Raw genomic sequence first — 22061 nt, forward strand, 5'->3', positions numbered from 1 at the left:
TTGTAATAGTGAACATCAGTATCCTTCCCAACGTCGTGATTTCGCTTATTTGTACCTTGTCACAGAGTTACAAAAGGTCAGTCTCTGGTAGGTGGGACCAATAAGAGATAGTAGATCATATTTATTGGTGGACTGTATATTAAGAATCAAGAAAGAATCTTAATGCTGCTGTGACAACTTCAAATCCTACCTAGGGTTTGTGCCACCAGTGACTGTTACCAACAACTGTGTCGGGGACTCTTGTCCAGTAATCTTGCCAACATCATTGCAGAAGGTTACCAGCCCTGCAGGGACTATTAGCATGGTCTGCCTTCTGTCCGCTTCCATAGGAAGGCCAACCTCCCTCGTTATTCTTCCATCATAATGTGGCTATATCGCCAGTGCCTCCATGAGTGGAATTCACACATAATGCAAATTCAAGCGAGTTGCTTCTCATGGCCATTCCCTGACCCATAACCCTCTGTCACAGTTCTCTCTCAATATCTGCACCTACGGGCAGTGGAGGGGAGAAAGCAGGCAAGGCAAGCATTGGAAAAATGTGCCCAATTCAGTAGTTCTCTAGTGGGGGCAATTTTACCCTTCAAGGGACATATTAGTGATGTCTGGAGACCTTTCTGGTTGTCACAGTGGGGATATTGCTACTGTCATTTACTGTCTAGAGACCTACAGGGCCCAGGAGAGCCCCCCTCAACAAAGATTTATCTGGCCCAAAATGTCGTTGGTGTTGAAGTTGAGAAACTGACTTAACCCAAACTAGAGAAACGAGGTTTCTCTGTCTGGCTAACTGCAATTGCTGGGAATATTAATATCATTTTTTTTTTTTACAAGTGGACTCCTTGCTGGCAGTACAGGCTTCAGGCAAAGATGCTGAGGTGGGGGAGATGGATAGCCTTTATTTGAGGAGTGGTTTCTTTATACTGAATACAGCTGCCTCTCAGCTGTGCCCTGGCCCCCAGCTGCGAGGCGGCCTCTGACAGTCTTCAGAACTCTGGAGAACCAGGCAACACTTCAGATTCAGTGTAAGGGCAGAGCTGGTGACAGCTTCTGCTGCGTGTGCCAGCTGCTGATGTGCAAGGACAGAATGTGAGTCTTGCTGACCATGGGACTGTGGCCCCTGGTGGAGGGTGAGCTCATGACCCTTTGAATATGGGGGTTAAGCCATGCAGCACCATGGGAGAGGGTCCTTTAGGAAGGTTGAGAACATTTTTCCAGCAGAAAACTTTGTTTCACTTATGTTTTTAATACAGTTAAAGTACTTATTAAAACAGACCCACACGAGGGGCACTGGCACTTGGCCCCAGAGCACTGCTTGTGGGCAATACATGCAGAAGCAGGTGATAGGTATTTCACTGCCAGCTACCAGTGGCCCCACTGGGGTTCAGGCTGTAGGCAGAAGCCAGCAGTGATGGCAGGCGCAGTGGTTCTCCTACTGTGCCGCGCCAGGGCATGTAGCCCCTGATTTAGGGCTGCAGAGAGGAACGTGGGGGTGGGCATGGGAGCACAGGGCAAGCTCCAGCCCTGTGGCTCCCTCCAGCTGCTGGCAGTAGAGAAGCCAGTGGATTTGGTGCCTGGATAGTAGATTGGACCGATCAGGTGCAAGCTATGAGCTGATTGGTAAATGGTCCAATCAGCCATAGGATTGATACTGGTCCAATCAGACTTGTAGGTGGGGGCCCCGAAAGAGGATATAAGGCAGGGCAGGCGCCACCTTGGGCCTCCTGCACTCGCTGAGATGCACACTCCGACTCTTGGTTCCTGGCCTCAGCTTCACTGAGTTGGTTCCTGAATGCCAATGGACAAAAAAGAAGCACCCAGCAGCTGACCTCTGAAGGAAGAGAAGTGAAAAACTTCGCAGAGTCACAGAGGCTGGGCCGGCTGCACCTTCTTGTGGGCCGCCTCTGACATGGCCTGAACAGCCCACCAAAGGCCCTTGGCCTGGTGTTTCAGAGAGCTGTTTGTTGTTGGTGTGGGCCAACAACTCACAGAGCTGTAAAGCTAGTGACCTGGTGACCAGCACCCTGTGTCTGGGTTACCTCTAAGAGTTGGAAATGGTCCATCACCACCTCCCAGTACTGCTACCTCTGTTGTTGTCTGGACCAGCATCCAGTGCTGTCCCAACCTCAGACTGTGGCTGCTGCAGCATCATCTATGCTGCGCTGCCCCACCTGTGGGCCCCACCAGCTGTGGTGAGTTGGATCCCAGCATGCTGCTTGCTGGCTGCTGCAAGCTTCAGGCTCTTGACGGGAGGGCACTGTATAGGGCTAGGAATGGACCCAGGGCACAGTGCAGGTTTTCTGATCCTATGCAGACCGGGTAAAGGAGGAGTCAGAGTTCTCAGTGGTTTTTTGCAGGTCTTTTATTGGGATTTAGCGGGTACATGGCAGGCAGGAGTGCTGGGGGGCCGGGAGGCTGGTAGTTCTCTCAGCCCCCAGCAAGTCTTCACTCTATCTGGGCTCTCCGGCGTTCTCTCTGCTTCTCTGCTCTTCCATTCGTTCTGCTGCTTCTTGGCTTCTCTTTCAGCTTCTGCTGGCGTCCCTGTAACGCCGCCCTTAAAAGCCGAGTCTTAGCCCAGGTGAATCCCATCTACACATGCCCACACCCTATTCCAGGTGCTGCCATCAGGCATGCAATCAGGACCACAAGGATCCATCATCTATCCTGATGGCGGGAGGTCAGAAAAGCCTGACATTTTTCCTTACCCTACAGGCACCATCTTGGGTGAAAAACATTTTGTTTAGGACTTTTTATTGACACTATAGACATTCTCTGGAGTGAGATGGCTGGCCACGTGTGGCCTTGAGAACACCTTATTTCCCATGTTTGTTAAACCCTGTTGTTCCCTGAGTCAGAGTGATCCTGCCGTTGTGTATGAAAACCCACAGACAGTGACCAGTCCTCTGCTGGGCACTGTCCTTTAGACTACAGCACCTCTAAAGCACTGTTTCACTAATGTGCCAAGGAGTGTTTGAAAGATTTTATATTAACTCATCAGATCCTCATAACAACCCCAAGAAGTAGGTTTGTTCTTACCATTCCAGTATAGATAAGGAAACCTAGGAAGTTTGTCTCCAAAGTCTGGACCCTTAGTCACTAGGCTGTGGATGAAAAGAACCCTTGGGTTATTTGTTTAGCCCTGGCCCTTGACTTCTGGCTGGTTTCAGGTATGATGGAGCTAGGCAGACCTAAATCAAGTCTCCATTCTGATTAATTATCTCTGTACCTTATTTCTTGTCTCTGCACCTCAGTGTTTTCATTTGTAAAATGAAGTCATACCTACCTAATAAAAATGTGAAGATAGAATGGGATTTCTTACTGTGTATGTGGCATATAATAGGGATTCAGGAAACATCAGTTTCCTTTTGACTTCTTGTTATAATCATGTTTTTAGCCCCAGTACTCTAATGTTATACCCAGTGTGTCATACTACCTGTGGGTAAGATAATACACTGAAGGGCAAAATCAGACTTAATAATATATTTCTTAGACTAAATGAGTAAAAATGCTGCTCTAGAGTTTCACATTGTGAAGAAGACTGATATTTGGTATTGGGAAGGATGAGATTATGCCAAGCACATGGAACAATGCTTTCAGGATAAAGATGTGGGTTTTCTTTTTGTTTATTGTTTTTAGTGAGCCCTACCAATGCTGTCTGTAAACTACTAAGAGCTCAAATTTCCATGTTAATTACACACATCTGTTCTGAATAGGTTCTCAACCTGGCAAAATAGGGCTGCCCGAGTGCCTCTTAAGGACGTTGTGCTCTGGGGCAAGTGAACCGATGGTTTTTTCTTCCTTCTTTCTAGAGCACCTGCTCAGAGCAAGTTTTGTTCCTGGCCGAATAAAAGGTGGCAGTTTCCGTTTGTTTTCCTTGAGAACTTTCTACCTCCTGCCACTCACACTGTGTACTTCTCCCCGACCCAGTTCACAAATATGTCTGGATTCTAATCACAGGAATAGCTATCCTATTGTCCTTCAAACTTTCTCACATGTACCACATATATAAATTAGTATATCTTTCTTTAATTATGAAATTTCAGAAAAGAGGAGCTAATTTCATTTATTTTATGTATACAGAATACCTTGTATACAAACATAGTAAATATTCATGTATACATAAGGATGATGTGACTGTGATTTGTGCAAAGAAAGTACACTATTCTTTAATCCAAAACATGAGCTGTATAAGAAAGAAAATCCTCTTAAAGGAAATTACCACAAGAGAAATATCCCCCAGCAGAACTGTCTGGCACATAGTAGTTGTTAAATAAACATTTCTTGAAAAAACCGAGTCTGGTCTTTAAGTGTTTTTGTCCCTCTGGTGATAGTTAACTTTGGGTTACCTAGCATGCTTGAGTACACAGCATGCTAGAGTACACAGCACTAAAAACAATGAACTTGATCCAGAAGTTACCTCAGTACCTTGCTGCACTTTGGATTGTCATTCTATGTATCAGTAACCATCATGCTTCTAAGGAGAAGTGATTTATTAGAATGGTTTGGTAGAAAGCTAAGTAACAAGGGGTTTTCACTATCAACCTAGTAGCTGGAAATAATTTTATACCATTTATTGCAAAACTTGCAGAAGAGATTGTACTCTCTGGGCCATTTGAAGATGGTCATCTTTAAAATGTGGTTTGTTAACACAGATGATTGAACACTATTTTTTGACACTTGTCTTTCGTGGTGGGAGGGGCAGGTGGACGAACATGACAGACAAATATACAGGTCCTCAAGAATTTTTGTAAAACATGCTTTTTTTTTTTTTTTTAAACAGATCTGAAGAAAACTCTTGCCGTGTTGTTGGATAATATTTTGCAGCGCATTGGCAAGTTAGAATCAAAGGTGGACAACCTTGTAATCAATGGCACAGGAACAAACTCGACCAACTCCACAACAGCTGTCCCCAGCTTGGTAGCACTTGAGAAAATTAATGTGGCAGGTAAGAGTTGCAAGTCTCTGTTCTGACAGGCAGTCCAACTGCTTTCAACTAGGAAATTAATAAAGGAGCGCAGTGCTTCTTACTGGTGCAAGATGAATCCCACAAACTTGTATGGCCTTTGTAAACTACATTTAAATTTCTTTTTGAATAACAGATGTTGAAATGCTTTTACAGCCTCTCATCATGATGTGGTTTCTGTGACATATTTCACATAATAAGCTCCTGGAATTTGCTGTTAATTAGAAGATTCATATAGCATGGATGAATGAAATGCGGAGGTTATCTGGGAAGCTCATGTTTAGAGTTCCTCCTCCCCATTTTCATCACATAGTTTCAGAAGTCTGTTACGTATTGTAGATTTTCTCCTTTTGTTAAAGAAGAACTCCCATTGTATAAAATGCCTTCTGTGAGTCTCTGGAGAAATAATGGAGAAAGGTAATGATGAGATATGTAGAAATGTGTTATTGACTATATAGCTGAGGTTTTATACAGAATAGTAAATAAAGGCAAGATTTAGAAAATTAGTCTAAGCCTTAGTATAAAGGCTTTATGAGAAAAAATTAAAGAATTTAATCTTATTCTACTGGCAATAGGGACAGAATTGAAGAAGAGTATTGGGTTGAGCTCTTGCTTAAAGTGTTTGAGGCAAATTCTTTCTTCTCCGCTGCAGTGATACCAGTCTCAGGTATAAGAGTGATGAAGACACCCAGTAATAGGCCCAAAAGGGCATTGTAACTTATAATGCAGAAGTCTAAATTCTGAACACATAGGAAATAAAGGCCTCCAGCCTGACCTTGACCTGGTCCTGTAGCCACTCATGGATCCCACCGTGGTGTTCCCACTGGGATGCATTTTGTCTGGCCCCTTCTTAAATCTGGAATCTTGGATAAGAGAAGAGAATGGATTAAAAGCAAAACTCAAATCATACACAACCCACGTTGGACATGCTGTTGAAGTGCCCTCAGCTTGGCCTCTGGGTCTTTGTGGTTGAGCCAGCCCCAACCACTGTCATTTCCTTGCACCCCAAAGTGAAGAACTAGAGGGTTAGGATTAGGTGCTTTGGCTGAATGGCTGTGAATGAAGCTGTCTCTACTCCTGGTGGGTGGTATCCAAACTCTAGTTAATGGATAAAATAAGTGGCTGATTTTCTTTGAACTTACAAAAATCTAGTTGAGTACACTTTTTGCCTTTTCTTTCTCCTTTATTATAAAAATTCATAGGCTTCAGTGGGAGAGATTCTTTTCCTTTCCCACCTTCCAGTGTCAAAACATTTAATTGTTTCATATTATACAAGCTTCTCTGTTACCTTAGGTTCTTTGCCCTTTAGCAAGTTTTAAACTGCAAAATATATTTCTAAAAATCCAAAGTATCCAGCCAAACAAAGGTATTAAAAATAACTTTTAATTACAACACAGAGGCAGTGTCATCTGGGCCATAAATCCTGTCTTCCCTGCAGTTTCCAACAGCTTCTGTAATTAGACAAGAAAACCTCCCACTGTGTTGAGCTGCTTTTTAATAAATGGAACCCATGCCTCTCCAGTCGCCATTCCTCCACCCCCGTCCCCAGTAGGAAATGCTGTTGAAAAGGTCCTGTCTGATTTCATGGCAGTTCTGCATTATCCCGGTTCTTGAGTTGGGGTGGGATCTTATGCCTTCAACTTGCTGCCTCCCACTCCCTCTGTCCTGTAGACCCATGTTAACTCTCCCTTCCCTGATAAGGGGTCTTGCTATCTCTGGCTGTCCTATTTGTGCCTGGTTCACAGTGAGATTTCCCCGCCCAGGGTACACAATTGTGGGTAGACTTCCATGGGGGAGTTGGTGGTTTACTTCTTTCAGAGGATCCCAGACTCCCTGCTGTGTAGTGAACTATTTTACTGACTTAACCGGTATCTGTTGAGCACATTCTCAAAGCCACTGGCTATGAGTAGGGCTTCATTAGATGTGCCAGTGGTGCTGTGTGTTTAATATTTAAAGGCCTAAAGTATTTTATTTTGTATTTTTTTCTTTTTGTAAATGGGAGCTAATTTAGTTGTACCTTTAATATAATTAGCTTCATTCTCACTCCTTTGCATCTTTTGTGTTTGTGAGATACACTCTCTACCTTCAGGGTATTTACTGGCCAATTAGGAAAACAGTACATATGTATAAAATGGCACAAACTGTGGGCTGTAGGAGGGGGTAGTTGTGAAAGGCTTGTTTCAGAAAGGTAAACTTTGAAGGATTTGAAGGATTGAGGCATAGGGGCCTCATGGAGGAGAACTCAGGAATGGATTATGACCCAGAAAAAACTTGGAAGGGAGAGAAAACTAATATCTAGTAACTATCCTGACGTTTGGGGGCACATGATATTACTTAATGTTTACAGCATCTATGAGAAGTGAATATTATTTACTACTAGAATCCCCAGAGCTCATTTTAAGATCTCCTTGCACCATGTAGAGAAGAGATTGTGAGAATCTGTCCTGTCTTTCTGGCTGCTGTTTATAGATCATTGCAAATGGATGAATCTGGGAAAATATGCAACTGTTTTTGTAGCTGTTCCTAGAGAGCTGATGGTTTCCTGGCTGTTTAATAATCTGTCTATTAAATTTCTCTAAGGGCCTGTTCTTTTAACTGAGCTGTGTAAGAAAAGAATAAGCTTACCCCTGTGTCTGTGTGTGAATGTACATTCCTTCCTTAGACACTGGATTAGCCACAGTTGGTAAAGATGGGAAACATAGCTCCTCAATTAACCAGCTCATATATTTAAACTATTTACCAAGTCTAAATTAGGGTCCTAGATAAGTTGTCCTCAAGAACGAGAGCGTCAGTTCATAGTTCTTGTCCATCAGCAATCTCTCATTGCTTTTTTGTCCTCTCTCCAAGCCATGGCCTTGTTGGCAGTCCTCACACCCTTGGGTCCTAACAGGAAGGACTCTTGAGCTGTGAGAGAGTTTGTTGTTATAGGATTCCAGTCCTACTTGAATGAAGTTTTTCTTTCTCCATTAAGACATGTGGTAATTGCTCAGAAATGTTCTCCCTGGTGTGTCTTTACTGCTTACTCTAGTGTCTTATTGCTCACTGATGTTTCTGATTGCTTACTGTTGTGTCTTATTGCTTGCTGATGTATCTACTGGTTGGCTATAAACTGCCTCTAAATTGGATATGAAAGCAGTTGAAGAAGTGTTCCCTAAATTTGTTTTCTTTGTAGGGATGCGCGCGTGCGTGTGTGCGTGTGTGTGTATACACGTGCATGCACATGTGCATCCCCCTTCCTCTGTTAGCCATGTTCTATGTAGTTTTTATCTGTAATAACTTTTCTCCCCAAATTTCTCACTCTTGGGCTCTTTTATTATGTGAAAGTGAATGTTCCTCTAGAGAAATTTAGCTGGAAATGAACTGTATTAAAATCAAGAATCCAATCGGTTTGCATTTTTAAGCTCTGTGTATCTTGTTGAAGAGGAAGGTGAATTGAAGAAATGAAACACTAGATTTTTAAATAATCCTTGCCCTTTAGTGAATCACAGAGCTCCAGGCTCACTCCCAAAAAGAGCTTGAATGCCTTCTTGTAAAAATTACCTACTTTCAGAATGATGCTTTGGTGTTTGGAAAAACCAGTTCTGCTTTTCTCTGCTTTGTGGATGTTAGATTATGAGGTAGAGCAAGATAGGATTGGGTGTCACGTTCTTTGCCTCGTACTAACATGGGGGAAAGGTAAAAAGTATAGATAGGCATAATGAAAAGACTTCCTATCTGTGGACTGACAGAGTCCAGTATCCTTGTTTTGTCCATGGCTTCTTGTGTGGAGCCTACCTGCTGATGGTACTCCATACATCCTGCCCACCTGGATTGGATTATGCTCTTGCAACAGCATTTATTTTCACTGCTGAAAGTAGTTTCTCCTTATAGTTCTTCTCCATTCCTGTTTATCAGGATTTGCTTGGAAGTGGGACCTGGTATCTCATTTCTTTCTCTTGGACATCAGCAGCACTAGCTAAGCAGAAGTCTATTTATGCTGGTCCTGAGTGAGCTTCTCACAGATTCCATGCTGTGGGATTGCTATTTTTAAGATTGTAATATTTTAAAGGATGGGGACATGGCTTAGCTCTCTGTGGGGGTGGGGAGATGATGTGTGTGCAGTTATACTCTCGAGAACCATTTGTGCTTTCAACATGGCTAAATAACTGGTCAGCATTGCTGGTTTGCTAAAAGCTATAAGGTAATGACCGCATCACCCTTGTGTTATGACCACTTACAATTTCAAGGGCAATTGGGAAACAAAATCACAAAATCGAAGTTGAAGTGCAACTTGAATGGCTGTTGTCTGATATTTAGTCCAAATTGAAAGTTGGCAGCCCTATATTTCCCTAACATCAGTTGCACAGGCAACATATTCTAGTGTTTGGGGTTGAAGTGCAGTGTCTTTGAACTGGGAGACTGTTTTTAATAAAAGGAACCGTAATTATTATTCTTACCATTTGAAAATTGAAAAGGAAAAATGTCCCTGCTGAGTTCCAGGGTTTGTGTTTGGAAGTGTAATTTTCTCCCCTTTGTGCTGCTAATGGACCTTGAAATTAAGTTGCACCTGTGCTGTTTCCTTGTTTGTGTACCTGTGTTATCAGTTATTTTGGAGGAGCACCTGAAGTGTCTCAACCCCATGCCCCAAGCAGTGGCTCAGCAGGTGGCTTTCTCAGGATCTGCCATTGACCAGTCACTGCACCTCAGTCACTGGCGCCCCAGATGCTGCTGAGAAGCAGGAGAGAGATGAGATTGCAGAGTGCTGTTTTATTAATTGCAGCAAGAAACACATGTTCCTCCTGCCTACCTGTGGCTTCCTCTGGCATTCTCTGTACAGGCAGCAATAAATATTTGGCTACTGCAAACCCAAACTGCACTTGAACCCCAAACAAAGAAACACTTCTTTTGGTACAGACAAATGTATTTCATTGTCGGTTTGGTTTCTCACTTTTTGTGGCCAAGGGTATTTTGATTTTTCTCATGAAGAAGGAGGGATGTGAGAGAAAAGGATAGTTCAAGAGAAATGATGCTGGCCTGTGAGCCTAGGTATTTATAGCACGAATTCTGAACTGCAGGTGATTTTGTCCCCCAGGAAACACCTGGCTATATCCGGAGATTGTCTTGGGTTGTCACAACTGGCTGCTATTGACATGTAGTAGGTAGAGGCCAGGGATTCTGCTAAACTTCCTGCAGTACACAGGCCAGCCTCCACAACACAGTATGATCTGACCACAAATGTCAACTGATACCCTAAAGCCCTGGTATACGAGGCATTTTTGATCCTGGTATTCCCATTTATGACCAGTGCAGAAATAGACCTGAGACACTGAAGTTTCCTGGTTGATCAGCTGAGACCTGAAGTCTCCTCTCTTCCTAACAAGACTGCTTGCAAGGCCCTCCCCCTGACTACCACTCTTAATCTTGCAACTGTTTTTAGAAACCTCTAAGAAAGTGATTTTATAAACTCCCAGAAGACTCTCTTTTTGGGATCCTGACCTTAAGAAACTCCTTTCCTGGCCCCAAACCAGTAATTTTTGGCAATCTGCATTTTACTCCTGCTTGTATAGAAGGTAATTATTTCTTCTTATGAAAGAACCACCAATTCAGAATAATGATGGCAAAGTCGCGGATTTAAATTACAAGTCTGTTTTAAAAGAGATTGTTTTATTAATTTTAAGCAGAGTATATAATTATTAAGATATGAGAGCAAATTAAGTAACTGAAAGAAAACAAGACAGTTCCTTAAAGGTTTTTTTTAACAGCATGACAGTCCCTGCACAGCTTGTTTGGAGAAGTCCAAATGAGAGTGAGACTGCAAAGGTAGTTTAGGGAATTTCTGAAGTGTTTTTAGTGCAGAACTAAGGAGTTTCTTTTTTGTCCTATAGGCAGTGGCATTTGAATGTTAGATGAGATCTCTGTTTTCAGAGAATAATAATTGTTTCTGTGGAAGCAGGATGCTTTTGAAGGGTGTCAGGCCATGAGCCAGGTGACTCAGGGAGGAGAAGGCCTAGACCTGGATCAGTGCATGAGGCCCAAGAGAAGGGCAAGATCTGAAGCCAAGGTGAGGGTGGAGGGTGATGTGACAGGTGGACCAGGGGAGAGAGGGGGAAAGGGGCCAGCATAATATTGGTGAAGACGTAGCTTAAAGGATGCCTAGGTGATGGATGCATCATTGAGAGAACAAGCCAGCAAGGGGACAGGATTTTGTGAAGACAGAGAAACTGTGTGTAAATGTGGATTTAAGGAGTGTAATTGCTTGGTCATGAACCTTTTGTTGAACAGTTTAGAGGCAGTTAGAATATTGGTTCTAATGCTCAGGACATACGGGCCAATGAAAGTCCTCATTTGCAGAGGCTACGTAGTCTAAATCCCAGCACCTCCACTTCATACCTGTGCAGCCTTGGCCATGTTTCTTAACCTTTCTCAGGCTCAGTTTCTTCGTCTGTAAATTTGGAAAGTAATAGTAGTGAATTTTATGGAGTTGTGAGGACTTAAGTGAGATCAGTATTCAGAAGCATGGCTGGCACACAAAGCACTGTGTGAACATTTGTTAACTATGGTTTAAGATATAACTTGATAAAAATGTTATTCATAGTGAGATTCATGGCAAATATTTGTCAGTGCTTTGTAGACTAAAAAGTATTTTTATGTATATATTTTGAGCACATTAAATTTGAAGTTGTTCCCAAGTTCACCTTTTGTCAATACTTAGAGACTCTTATAGTCAATACTTAGAGGTAGAGAAGGAAATCCACCTCTTTGTCAGTAATGTCATGGTTGCGTGAGGCAAAAACACTTAAACTGTAAGTGAATTTGGGACTGTGGAATTGGAAAGTTCTGAAGATGTTGCTGAGCTCAGTCACTGAATTCGGACCTGGGAACCATCTTCACAAAACACAGCTGTGCTGGCTTCCTTCTTAGGCCATCTGCACATGGTGGTGGCAGAAATAGTCCCAGGAGGCGCTAGCTTTCTGGCGGCTCTCCTGGGTGCCTGTCCATGCTCTAGTCACAAGGCTCAGGGGTGTCCTGACTGGAGCTTGCATGGAAGATGAGGTGGGAGGAGATTTTATGCAAGCAGTAAGATAGGTATGACTGCCAAAGACCCTTGTCACAGTATGGTTTGGATTTCCAGATCAACCCTAGCCCGACTCAAGACTTTCAGAAGTTTTGTTTTTTTTTTTTTTCTCGGTTCAGATGACAAAGCTTCTGGAATGCTAATCTTTTTGTCTCTATTTTATGTGCTGCTGTGTCTCAGTGCACCACAGCTCTGCCAGGAACTAGTGTAGCCCACAGCATGCTTTTCGTTTATGCCTTCTTTACTTACATGCTTTTGTCCTTACCCTGGAAAGCCTTTCCATTTTTCTGGTTAACTCTCATCATTTTCAAGATTCGCCTGAAGTACTGTCTCTCCTAAGAAGGCTTTCTGGAATCCCATCCCATTTCAGACCTCTGGTACCCTTACTCTGCATTCCCACAACTGTTGTGTGTATCCTTGTAGCTTTCCATGCTTTGTCTCTGCAACCAGGCTCTAAACTCTTCAAAGGCATGAGAAAAATATCCTACATTGAAAAACAAACAAATACCAAAATACCCAGTTCCCAGCCAGGATCCTGGCAAATAGTGGATTTTCAGAAATTGTGTGTCCAACTGAATGCACTCCTTGTTCTCCTAAAAACAGACCAGCTCAGCCACTGTCCACATCGTGATGGTGATGGCCACGCTTTGATTTCTAGATCACTGTTCCCCCTTGTGAAAGTTTATGAATACTTCTGAAATTCCTGAAAAAACCTGGAAAGTTGATAACTGTATTGATCAAGAAGATAGTGCTCTTGCTTCAAAAGAAAAAAACCCTACCATCCCATAATAAGGTACTCTTGTAATTTGTTAGTGATCTGGTATAAAAACATCAATAGGATTAAAAAAAATTGAATAGTTCTTGCAGACAAGAGATAGAACCCACCAACCTTACATTGGACTCGTTACTGACTCTTCAAAGAATACATGCTTTTTTCATTTCAGAGAGAGTCTGTGTTCTCTGAGACCTGCTGTTCCTCCCCAGTTTTTTGAGGGAGGAGAGCAGGAAGAACAGCTGCCTAAGGAACGTGCACTGTGGGACCGCTTCGGGAACTTGTACAGGCTTTTCGGTTGTTTATAAAAATGCCTTTTGTGCAGGGCTGTTCCGTGGATTGCAGACAGGACATACTGAAATTAGACTTGTTTGTTTTAATCAGAAGGCGACAGATCCCACTTGCTCTAATTTGGCTTAATGAGGTATGTGTATACAGTTGTGCTATCAGCTTACATATGGTATTGATTCAATAGACATTGCACAGCTACAACATTGCATATGGTTTCCCACAGATACTGCCTTGTCTTTGCTATTTCATCCTTTACCTGTTTTTATGGACACATATTCAATAGACTCGAGATGCAAGAGATGAAAAGGGTTTGGAAAATTTTACAATTATGATTCTTTTTGATGGAGGCAGGCGTTTGTATGTGTGTCCATGTTTGGAGTCTTGTGGAGTTTTGAGTCTCTTTTAAGCTGTGCTTTTGGCTCTGCATATCCACAGCTTCTAAATTTAGGCAGCCTAAATGAAAATCAGTTGCTGGTTTTTGTTGTTTTTTTTTTTTTTCCTTCTCACAGTATCTCAGAAAAAGACCTAAAGCATATGTAGTGAAGGTCATCTGAAATTCCTTGCTGAGTCTAAAAATGAATAAAAGGGGTATTCAGTTAGATAGGTGAGAGAGGCTGAACTGCCCTTTACTTCCAAACAGCTGTTTCCCCCCAACTCTGCTCCATCCATCCTTTCCCTTTGGACATGGAGCAAGTCTTGCCTGCATGATTGCGGCCTCCAGGTCTATTTATGTCAAACTGAGGGCCTGTAGCTCATGCAGAGCCACAGAAGGGCCTCATGTCTGGGTTTGACAGGCTTTAAACTGGATTGTGTCAGATTTTCCCAGCCTCACTATTGACTGGTTTAAGTTGCCTTGAAGTTTCCTGCTGGTGAATTTTTGGGTCAGCAAACTTTCTCTTTACCTTGGTACAGCTGGAGATGAGCTCTTGAAGCAGTCATTACAGAAGAGCCACAATTAATACTAGGTGAAGGGCTTGTGCTGATGCTTCCCCCCGTGGAGTTGGGGCCAGTGATTGAATAGCAGCCATAGGATTGTGGTTTACAGACTCTGAAGCCTGATCACTGGGGATCAAATCCCAGCTCTGCCACCTCGTAGCCATGTATCCTCAGATAAACCCAGTTTCCCCATGTAGAAAAGGGGGGATAAGTACCTGTGCCATGATATTGTTGTGATAACTAAGATTTAATATATGGAAAACACTCAAAACCAGGTCTAGAGTAGGAGGTTGGTGTTTTTTACCATGGGGACATGAAATTATTTAAGGATCTGACTTAAGGGCCAGGCCTCTTGCAGGTACCCAGTCCTAATGGAATATTTTATAGAGGGAATTGGACCCAAGAAAAGGAAATTGCTGGAAGCTGCTTAGCACTCACAGGCTAGACCTGATCTTTGGCATCACACAATCTTGAACAGAAATCCTTCCCTCCTTATCTACTCAATATTGACATTTTACTTAACTTTACATGTGTTAGCATCATTCTCTGTACAGCGAGATGGTGGCAGCAACACTCTTTGTGCCTATAAGGATGTGGTGGAATAAAGCAACAGAGAGCCTGGCACAGCATCTTATCCCCGCTTACCATGCACCTGATGTTCTAGGATTGATCCTTTGTTAGAAGGGAGAGGTCACAAATATAACCAAACTGATGTATCTTTTATCCAGGCCACACTGGCTGGATGGTGCCAATCCATGGGTCAGGCAGTAGAAATGCAGCGAGGTAGGAAGCAAGGGCTCCTATTGTGAGTGTAGGACATGCTGTGTACTGGAGGAGAAAGGAATGTGGGCGATTTCACCACATCTTTCTTGATCCTTAACTTAGAAATGCTTTCACCCCAATCCAAGAAGATCTGGTGACATTGCCTGACCTTTTGACATTGGAGGTAATCCTCAAACTTTCAGCCATCTGATCAATAGGAATTGGCACATAAGTTGTTTCCCCTGTCACTCAGCACAAAGTGTACAGCCCTGTCACGGCAAACTCAGTCTGGAAATTGAGCCTGACCCCTGACTGTACCATCTCATTCCCAGGCAAGGAGAGGATTTCTGTGCTATAGAACTCAGCTCTCAAGGGAAGATAGTCATTAACCTGTCTAAACTTTATGCTAATAGAATTTTCTTAATAATTGCTGTGTGGTTAATATGAGCAATACAAGTTATAGCAAGATTAGTAGAACAAAGTAAATATTGAATACTTTATTTCAGGGTACAGACAGGTTGGGATAAATAGATTATTCAAAGCTGCATGTGGCAGTGCCCGACACTTGGCTATACAAGTGCACCACTTGGCTGAAATACAGTGCACCACTTGGCTGAAACTCCAGTGGCGTCTCTTCAGTGATTCTCTTGATCTTAACTCTGGAGGCTCTGTTCAATCCTTGCATTCCTGACTTCTCCCACACAGAGTAAAGTGGTGAAGAGAAATGGCTGGATTGTGAGGATTAAGAAGGCAGCTCTTGGCCCCTGGCTCTGCCACATGGGGAGGACCATTGGTTCCTGAAGAGTCCAACGGCTATGGGTAGTGACTGAGTTGGCCAGGAAAGCCGGAGATGAATACCTGCCTGTGTCCGGGTGGACTGACCTGTCATACGAGGGTGCCAGGAGAGTCATTTAACTGCTGTTTCATGCTTCCAGGCTACCAACGACAAAAACAGCCATAATCTTTGTCTTCAAGTTTATGTAATAATATGGTAATATTTTCAAAAGGGCAGACTTTATAAACAGAACCTTTCTTCTGTATTATAAAAAGAGGTAAAATTTTACTGCCAAAAAATAGGAAATTGCATTTAAGCAAAAAAACAAAAAACAAAAAAAAATGAAAATATAAAGCAGCTGTTGTTCTGCCACCCAGTGATTAACTTGGTGTGTTCCCAGCAGAGATGCATGCCTCTATTCTGTACTAGACACTTTGTAGGCCCCAGAGATGGAGGGATGAGCAAAACCAAGTCTCTTTTTTCATGTTATGTTCCTGCAGTGAAGGCAGATAATCAGCAAATACACAAATAAGTACTCAGCCCAGTGGTGATAAAGGCTGTGGAGAATAATAAAGCAGGGTGAGGAGATAGCAGGAAAGGAGGTATTGTTTCATGTTGGGCAGGTGGTCAGGGAAAAAACACTTTAAAAAATGGTGCTGAGTGTGTGAGGGAGGAGCCAGGAGGCTCATGTGCAGAGAAACCACAGGCATGTTCTTACTGGGTGTGTTCAAGGAACACTGTTGGGCGCTTTAGTCTTATTACAGAAGATGACTTATTAAAACCAAACATTTACTATTGAGCAGTATCATTGGTGATTGATACTTCTGCCTAGCTCAGGGTGGATATGGGGAGTGTGGTACTGGACACATGGTTCAATTCCAGTGCATTGATGTGGTGAGGCCTGTGATGATGACTCAGGGTGGCAGCCAAGAGTACAGGCTCCATAGTCAGGCTGTGGGGGTTTGAATCCTGGGCTTGAATATATATGCCTGTCTCGACTTAGATTTATAAACATTGTTGAGGGATGGAGTGTTGTTTTTACAGAACCGATCTCAGATCTGGGGATGTTGCTATGTAACTTTGCATTTTAGGGAGGCTGTAGTAAAATTGGCATTGGTCCTACCCCGTATTTGTGAGACTTGACCTACATTGTGTCCTTGCTTTTCATTTAATGATTCCTGAAAGCTGATACTTGGCTAACTAAGCATTACAGTATGTCCAAGGTAGAGATTTCTCGAAGTTTCAGTCTGTCCACTGCTCCCCTAACTCATGGCACCACCTCCCAGTCTATGCAAGAATCCTTTTGATAGGTGACCTTCAGTCTCTGCCTTCTCTGTTCTTGTCTCCAAAGGGCAAAATTGCACAAGTTCCTGGGTGCTGGGTTTTTCTGTGTGATATCAGGGATGCATAGATGTAGACATTTATGCAGGAAGGTTTCTCAGAACTATGTGACTGACTGGCTGTGCTGAAGGAGTATAGGACCAGGACTTGAAACTCTGGGTTCTGCTGCTATCAGAACTGACTGAAATGTTTGGCAAATCAACCAGTTTTTCTGTTTCTTCTTTTATAACCAGATTTTCATGGACTTTTACAAGTGAAAGATTTTGGGTGGTCTAACCTTGCTCCGCGGTTCAGGGACTGCAGCCTTCCTAAGTCATCTGTGGTGGATGATTCGCCAGCCTTACCAGAGCAACTTTATTTAATTTTTTAAATTTTATTTTTATATTCCCTATACAATTGCAACCCCCTTATTTTGACCCCAACCCCTCCTTTCCCCTCCTCCCCATAGTGTGTCTCTGGTTCATAGCTGTTTGTTGATTTTTATTTTTTCTTTCTTACAGTTATTCTTTTTCCTGGTCCCTTATTTAGGTTTTCTAGATTCCTGCTATGAGTGAGACCATCCAGTATTTTTCTTTTTTTTTCTGGCTTATTTCGCTGAGCAACTTTAGATATTACATCACTTCAGTGGACCACATTCACTCCATAGTCTGAATTGGGTTCACGCACTATGGTCTACAGGCCACATCTGACCCACCATCTGCTTTTGTAAATAATGTTTTAGAGCACAGCCTTGCCCGCTAGCATCCTTCTTTTCTATCAGGGCTTTCCTGATAAAAATGCAGAATTGGGAAGTTGTAGCAGAAACCATTTGGCCCACAAATCTGAAATTAGTTACTCTTTGCTCTTCAGAGAAAAATTTGCCAATCCTTGATCTAAATGAACGGTGCCCCTTTGGGTACAGTGCTCAACCTGGGACTCCAGGTGCTGGGGACCTGCTAAGGATCAACCACTAAAAAAGAGAACATCTGAACTAATTTGCAATTTTCACTTTCTGATCTTGGCTTTGCCTTCTAAGAGCAATTTTCAATCTTTGGAGACATGGTTCATGTATCTGCAGACAATTCATTTTTCGGACAGCACATCCTCACCATCCTCAGGCCTGTCCCTAGGTTACTCCTGATGTAGGGTCTTCATTCCTTGCCCCTCTGGATGCCCTCCTGAGAAAGTCCAATTTGTCAGCACTTTACTAAGGTAGGATGCCGCAAGGAGCCATGGCTTCAGAAATTGAATAGTCAAAGTGTGGAGGCCAAGAGCGGGATTTCTCTTGCTTAATATACCTGCATGCACAGCAGCTCCGACTCACAGACTAAACCTTCCAGTCTTCTGTATAGACTTGTTAAGACAAGTTTTTTTCCCCACCCTCACTTCTCTTTTACTCTCCTGAAGTTCATGCTTTATTGATATTCCCAGAGTGGGAGGTTTTACTTTAATCCCCATCCACTATTATTTTGCTTATTTTCTAGCTCTTTAATCTTTAATTAACATTGATTTTTAGGTAGGTTTTTATTGTCTTCTGAGTCACTAGTGTTTTCTTCCAGATGGATCATCCGTATTTACATTTTGATTTTCAATGAGTGCATTGAAGGGAAGAGGCAGGGTGATCTAGCACGAAGAGACAACTTTCAGGTTCACACGGATGATTGACCAACATTATTTTAGTATAATTGCTCAACCAAGCACAAGTACAAATAGTCTGTCACTTCCCATTCTTACTCACAAGGAACTAAAGTCAAGAAGGAACTAAAGTCAAGAAGTCAGGTAATAGGACATATGACCATTTCTTCTATCTCCTGGGCACCTATTTAAAAGGGAAAAGGAGAGAATTGTGGGTAATGTTAGTTTAATCAGTATCCTAAGTACATGTCAGTCATCTTTTCAGTAACCTGCTCTTGAATTTTTATCGAAAAAATGAACCAGAGCATATTCTTATTTATTATGTTGTCTCCCTTACAGCATTTAAGCATGGAGAAAACATTTGCCCATCTCTACTGTTCCTTAACAATGATACAAAGCCTCATCATTCAGATCTGCATCTTGTTTATACTTTGCCATCCTGTAGATTTTGGCAAGAAATTAAAAAGTCAATTAAAGGACTATTAAAACTATTTCAAGCACAGTATAAAATTATGATGGAAATAATCACCTAAGTATGCCTTCTGTGGATGTAACACACTGAACATCACTCTAAGGAATAATCTACTTCCCAACAGTAGAGCTTTTTGCTAATTCACTGCTATACCTCTCACATCTCTTTTACCTTCATTTGTTATTTCCAAAAAGGAGATCACAAATCCTTTGTAAGTTGATCAAATTCTCTTTGAAATAGCCCCTTTTTCAATAATGGATGAAGCTGTAAAAGTTTGACAAGTGAGGTAAGCTAGTCACTGCTGTGTAGTTCTTTGAAGTTAGAAACTGTCTCCTTCCCCATCCTCTGATTTAGTACCTGTGCCTCACAGTGAATCTGGTTAAATGAGTCAAGGAATGGATGAATGAGTGCGCCATTTCTATTAGTGAATACGGCTAAATAGATTAGTTTGTGGGCATTTATAAAACAAGAATAAAACAAAACAACACTATTGATGGATTACTATGTCCCAGGCACAAATAATCATTTAAAAGTACTTTACTAATTCTTTACTCAAAGAAAACCTGCAAAATAATTATCCCCATTTGATAAACAGAGAGTGTCAGGGTAAAAGTACTATATCATCTGCCCAAGTTGGTGATTCAGATGATGGTTAGCTTTACTCTGAAATCCAAATACCAGGGACACTGCTTACAGCTGAGACAGTAGAATCTCATTGAACCTCACCCAGGAGGTCAGACCTGGGGTATTTGTTAAGAGGAGAATCGTTTAAGGCCCAAGCAGGGAAGATAACCTAAGAAACAGCAACTTTTTGGTGATATGAATGTGATAATTAAACGTCTTAGGTGCCAAGCATACTTTATTCCTGATCTGTTGTCATTGTTCATTGATTGTTTTTTGATTTTCTTAACGATTAAATATGTCAATGAGGTTACTTTTTCTAAGAAATACCAAGAATTGTTTTCAGATTTTTTCTGCTTCATGTAATCAAAAACACTATGAAAATGTTGCAAAGTGAGGCAAATTTTTTGTAGGAAATTAGGAAAGTACCCAAAAGAATAAATATGAAAATAACCTCTAGTCCTGTTATCTAGAGCACATGATGTTAACATGGTTATTTCTTCCTGATTTTTGTATGTATGCATGCATAAATGTTAAATTTGTACTCTGTACCATACACTTTATTTAGCTTTTAAATCCTGACTTTAGGGGTGCATTTTAAAATGTCTGAATTGTTCTTCAAAAGTTTGCTTTAAAAAATATTCTTATTTCATTAACTGGATCTGCTTTTCCTTATCCTGTAATTGTTGACATCAGCTTTCAGTTAAGGAAAATGGGGACTGAACTTTCTAACACTACATGGTACATCATTGCTAGGAATTCTTCTCGTACACACATTGTCTCCCCATCCTCCAGAATTCAAAAATCCTAATATAGATAGATAGATAGATAGATATGGTTTTTTTGGAGGTGGTTCAGTCAGTTGTTAGTGCTTACTCTATGAAGACATTACTACCTGGTAAAATTGGGTGACACTGATTGGCCTTTCCAATCCATCTTTTGCTTCTCCTGTAGTTAATAATTTACTTTTATATTCACTTAGTTGTAATTAATTAGTACCATGAATATTTAATGCTTTCAGGGTGATGGGAATATACCAGTGAACAAAACAGAAAAAATTCTTTTCCTCATCAAAGTTCAGCTGTAAACTTTCCATCAGAATTACTCTTACTGCAGTGAATAGATCAGATAGGCTGTCAAATACATTTTTCACTTAGCAGCTTTCTCTCTGGAACCTTCTGCCCTCCTGCTGCAGTCTGGACTGCTTGATTGCTAGTTGTTTTGGGGCTGCCTATTTCACCCCCTGAAAACACCGTCTCCTAGTTCCTAATCAAAGGAAAGCTTATCTCCTAGTAGTTGGTAGTTACTTAGAACAATTTTGTAATTTCTTGCATGTTGGAAAATGTTTGTTCTGCCTTTACACCTGAATGATAAATTAGTTGAGTGCAAAATTCTAGGTTTGAAATCATTTTCCTTAAAAATGTGAAGATCTCATTTCTCTGCCTTCTGTTTTTCAGTGTTAAATTTGGGAGATCTTGTGACAATTGAGTACCTGGATGTGACTTGGCCCCTCTGGAAGCCACTGGGACTTGTTCTCTGTCCTGTGTTCTATCATTTCTTTAGCCTGATGTGGATAATATTCCATCATGATTCTGACCCCTCAGTGGTCTCTTTCTTTCTTTTTTTTTTTTTTTAAGATTTATTTATGCATATAAGAGCAAGGGTACAGGCCAGAGGTGTGTGTGTGTTGGGGGGTGGGGGTGGGCTGAGAGGATCCACCAGAGACAGAGTGGGGAACAGAACAGGCAGACTGACTGAAATACACTGCTGAGGGGAGCAGTGGGCAAGACAGGAGAGGTCTGCTGCATCATGTGGGTTGCTCCCCGGCCAGTCAGGGATCAAACTCATGCTGCAGAGGATGCTGACAGCTTCATAGGTTGTATCTTAACCTTTTGCGCCACCAGGGAGGCCCAGTGGTCTCTTTCTGATGCGATGTTTATGTCTTGCCTGGCAGGTTTTCTTATCCTATTGAATTGATAGACCCTCTTATCTCCACAGGCCAATATTTTATCCACCATATCCCACTTTTTCTTCTAGCACATGAGTTAGAATTTACTCTTAAGTGACCCCTCTCCTCCTGATAACTTTCCCTGATGTTATCCTTCTAGTCATCTTTTTGCTCTGTTTTCTGGAAGATTTCTCAAGTTTCCTTTAAAAAAAAAAATAGCATCCTGATCTTATTCTGGTTTCATGAGTCAGTATATTTCTTTGATTGTCAGATATGCATTGAATTAAAAAAATATTAAGTCATTTTCTGTATCAATTCTGTTTCCTCTGAGTTTTATTTTTTTTTCTGTTAATGAGTTTGTTTTGATTTATTTCACTTTAGAATGTTTTCTCGGATGTCTGCTCACCTTAGGTATTACCTCCTATTTGAATAGGAGGCAGTCTGGAACCCTGAGGCTGACTGTGGCTGAGGTCTAGCTGTTGATGGATCATCTCACAGGAAACCAAAGATGACATGAG

The 22061-nt window shown here is 41.8% G+C and overlaps 1 protein-coding gene across 10 annotated transcripts in view; it reads left to right on the forward strand.

Annotated features, from left to right (window-relative positions):
• The window catches only part of MGAT5 (alpha-1,6-mannosylglycoprotein 6-beta-N-acetylglucosaminyltransferase), a 320132-nt gene that overhangs the window by 133920 nt on the left and 164151 nt on the right, over positions 1 to 22061 (forward strand). For all 10 annotated transcript variants that reach the window (XM_054699673.1, XM_054699675.1, XM_054699671.1 and 7 more), the window contains one exon: positions 4775 to 4939. In XM_054699673.1, coding sequence (XP_054555648.1) covers positions 4775 to 4939 — 165 coding nt within the window. The remainder of the gene's footprint in view (positions 1 to 4774; positions 4940 to 22061) is intronic.

This window comes from Talpa occidentalis, unplaced genomic scaffold (assembly GCF_014898055.3).
Source record: "Talpa occidentalis isolate TD23 unplaced genomic scaffold, MPIMG_talOcc4v2.1 talOcc4.3, whole genome shotgun sequence".
NCBI lineage: Eukaryota > Metazoa > Chordata > Mammalia > Eulipotyphla > Talpidae > Talpa > Talpa occidentalis.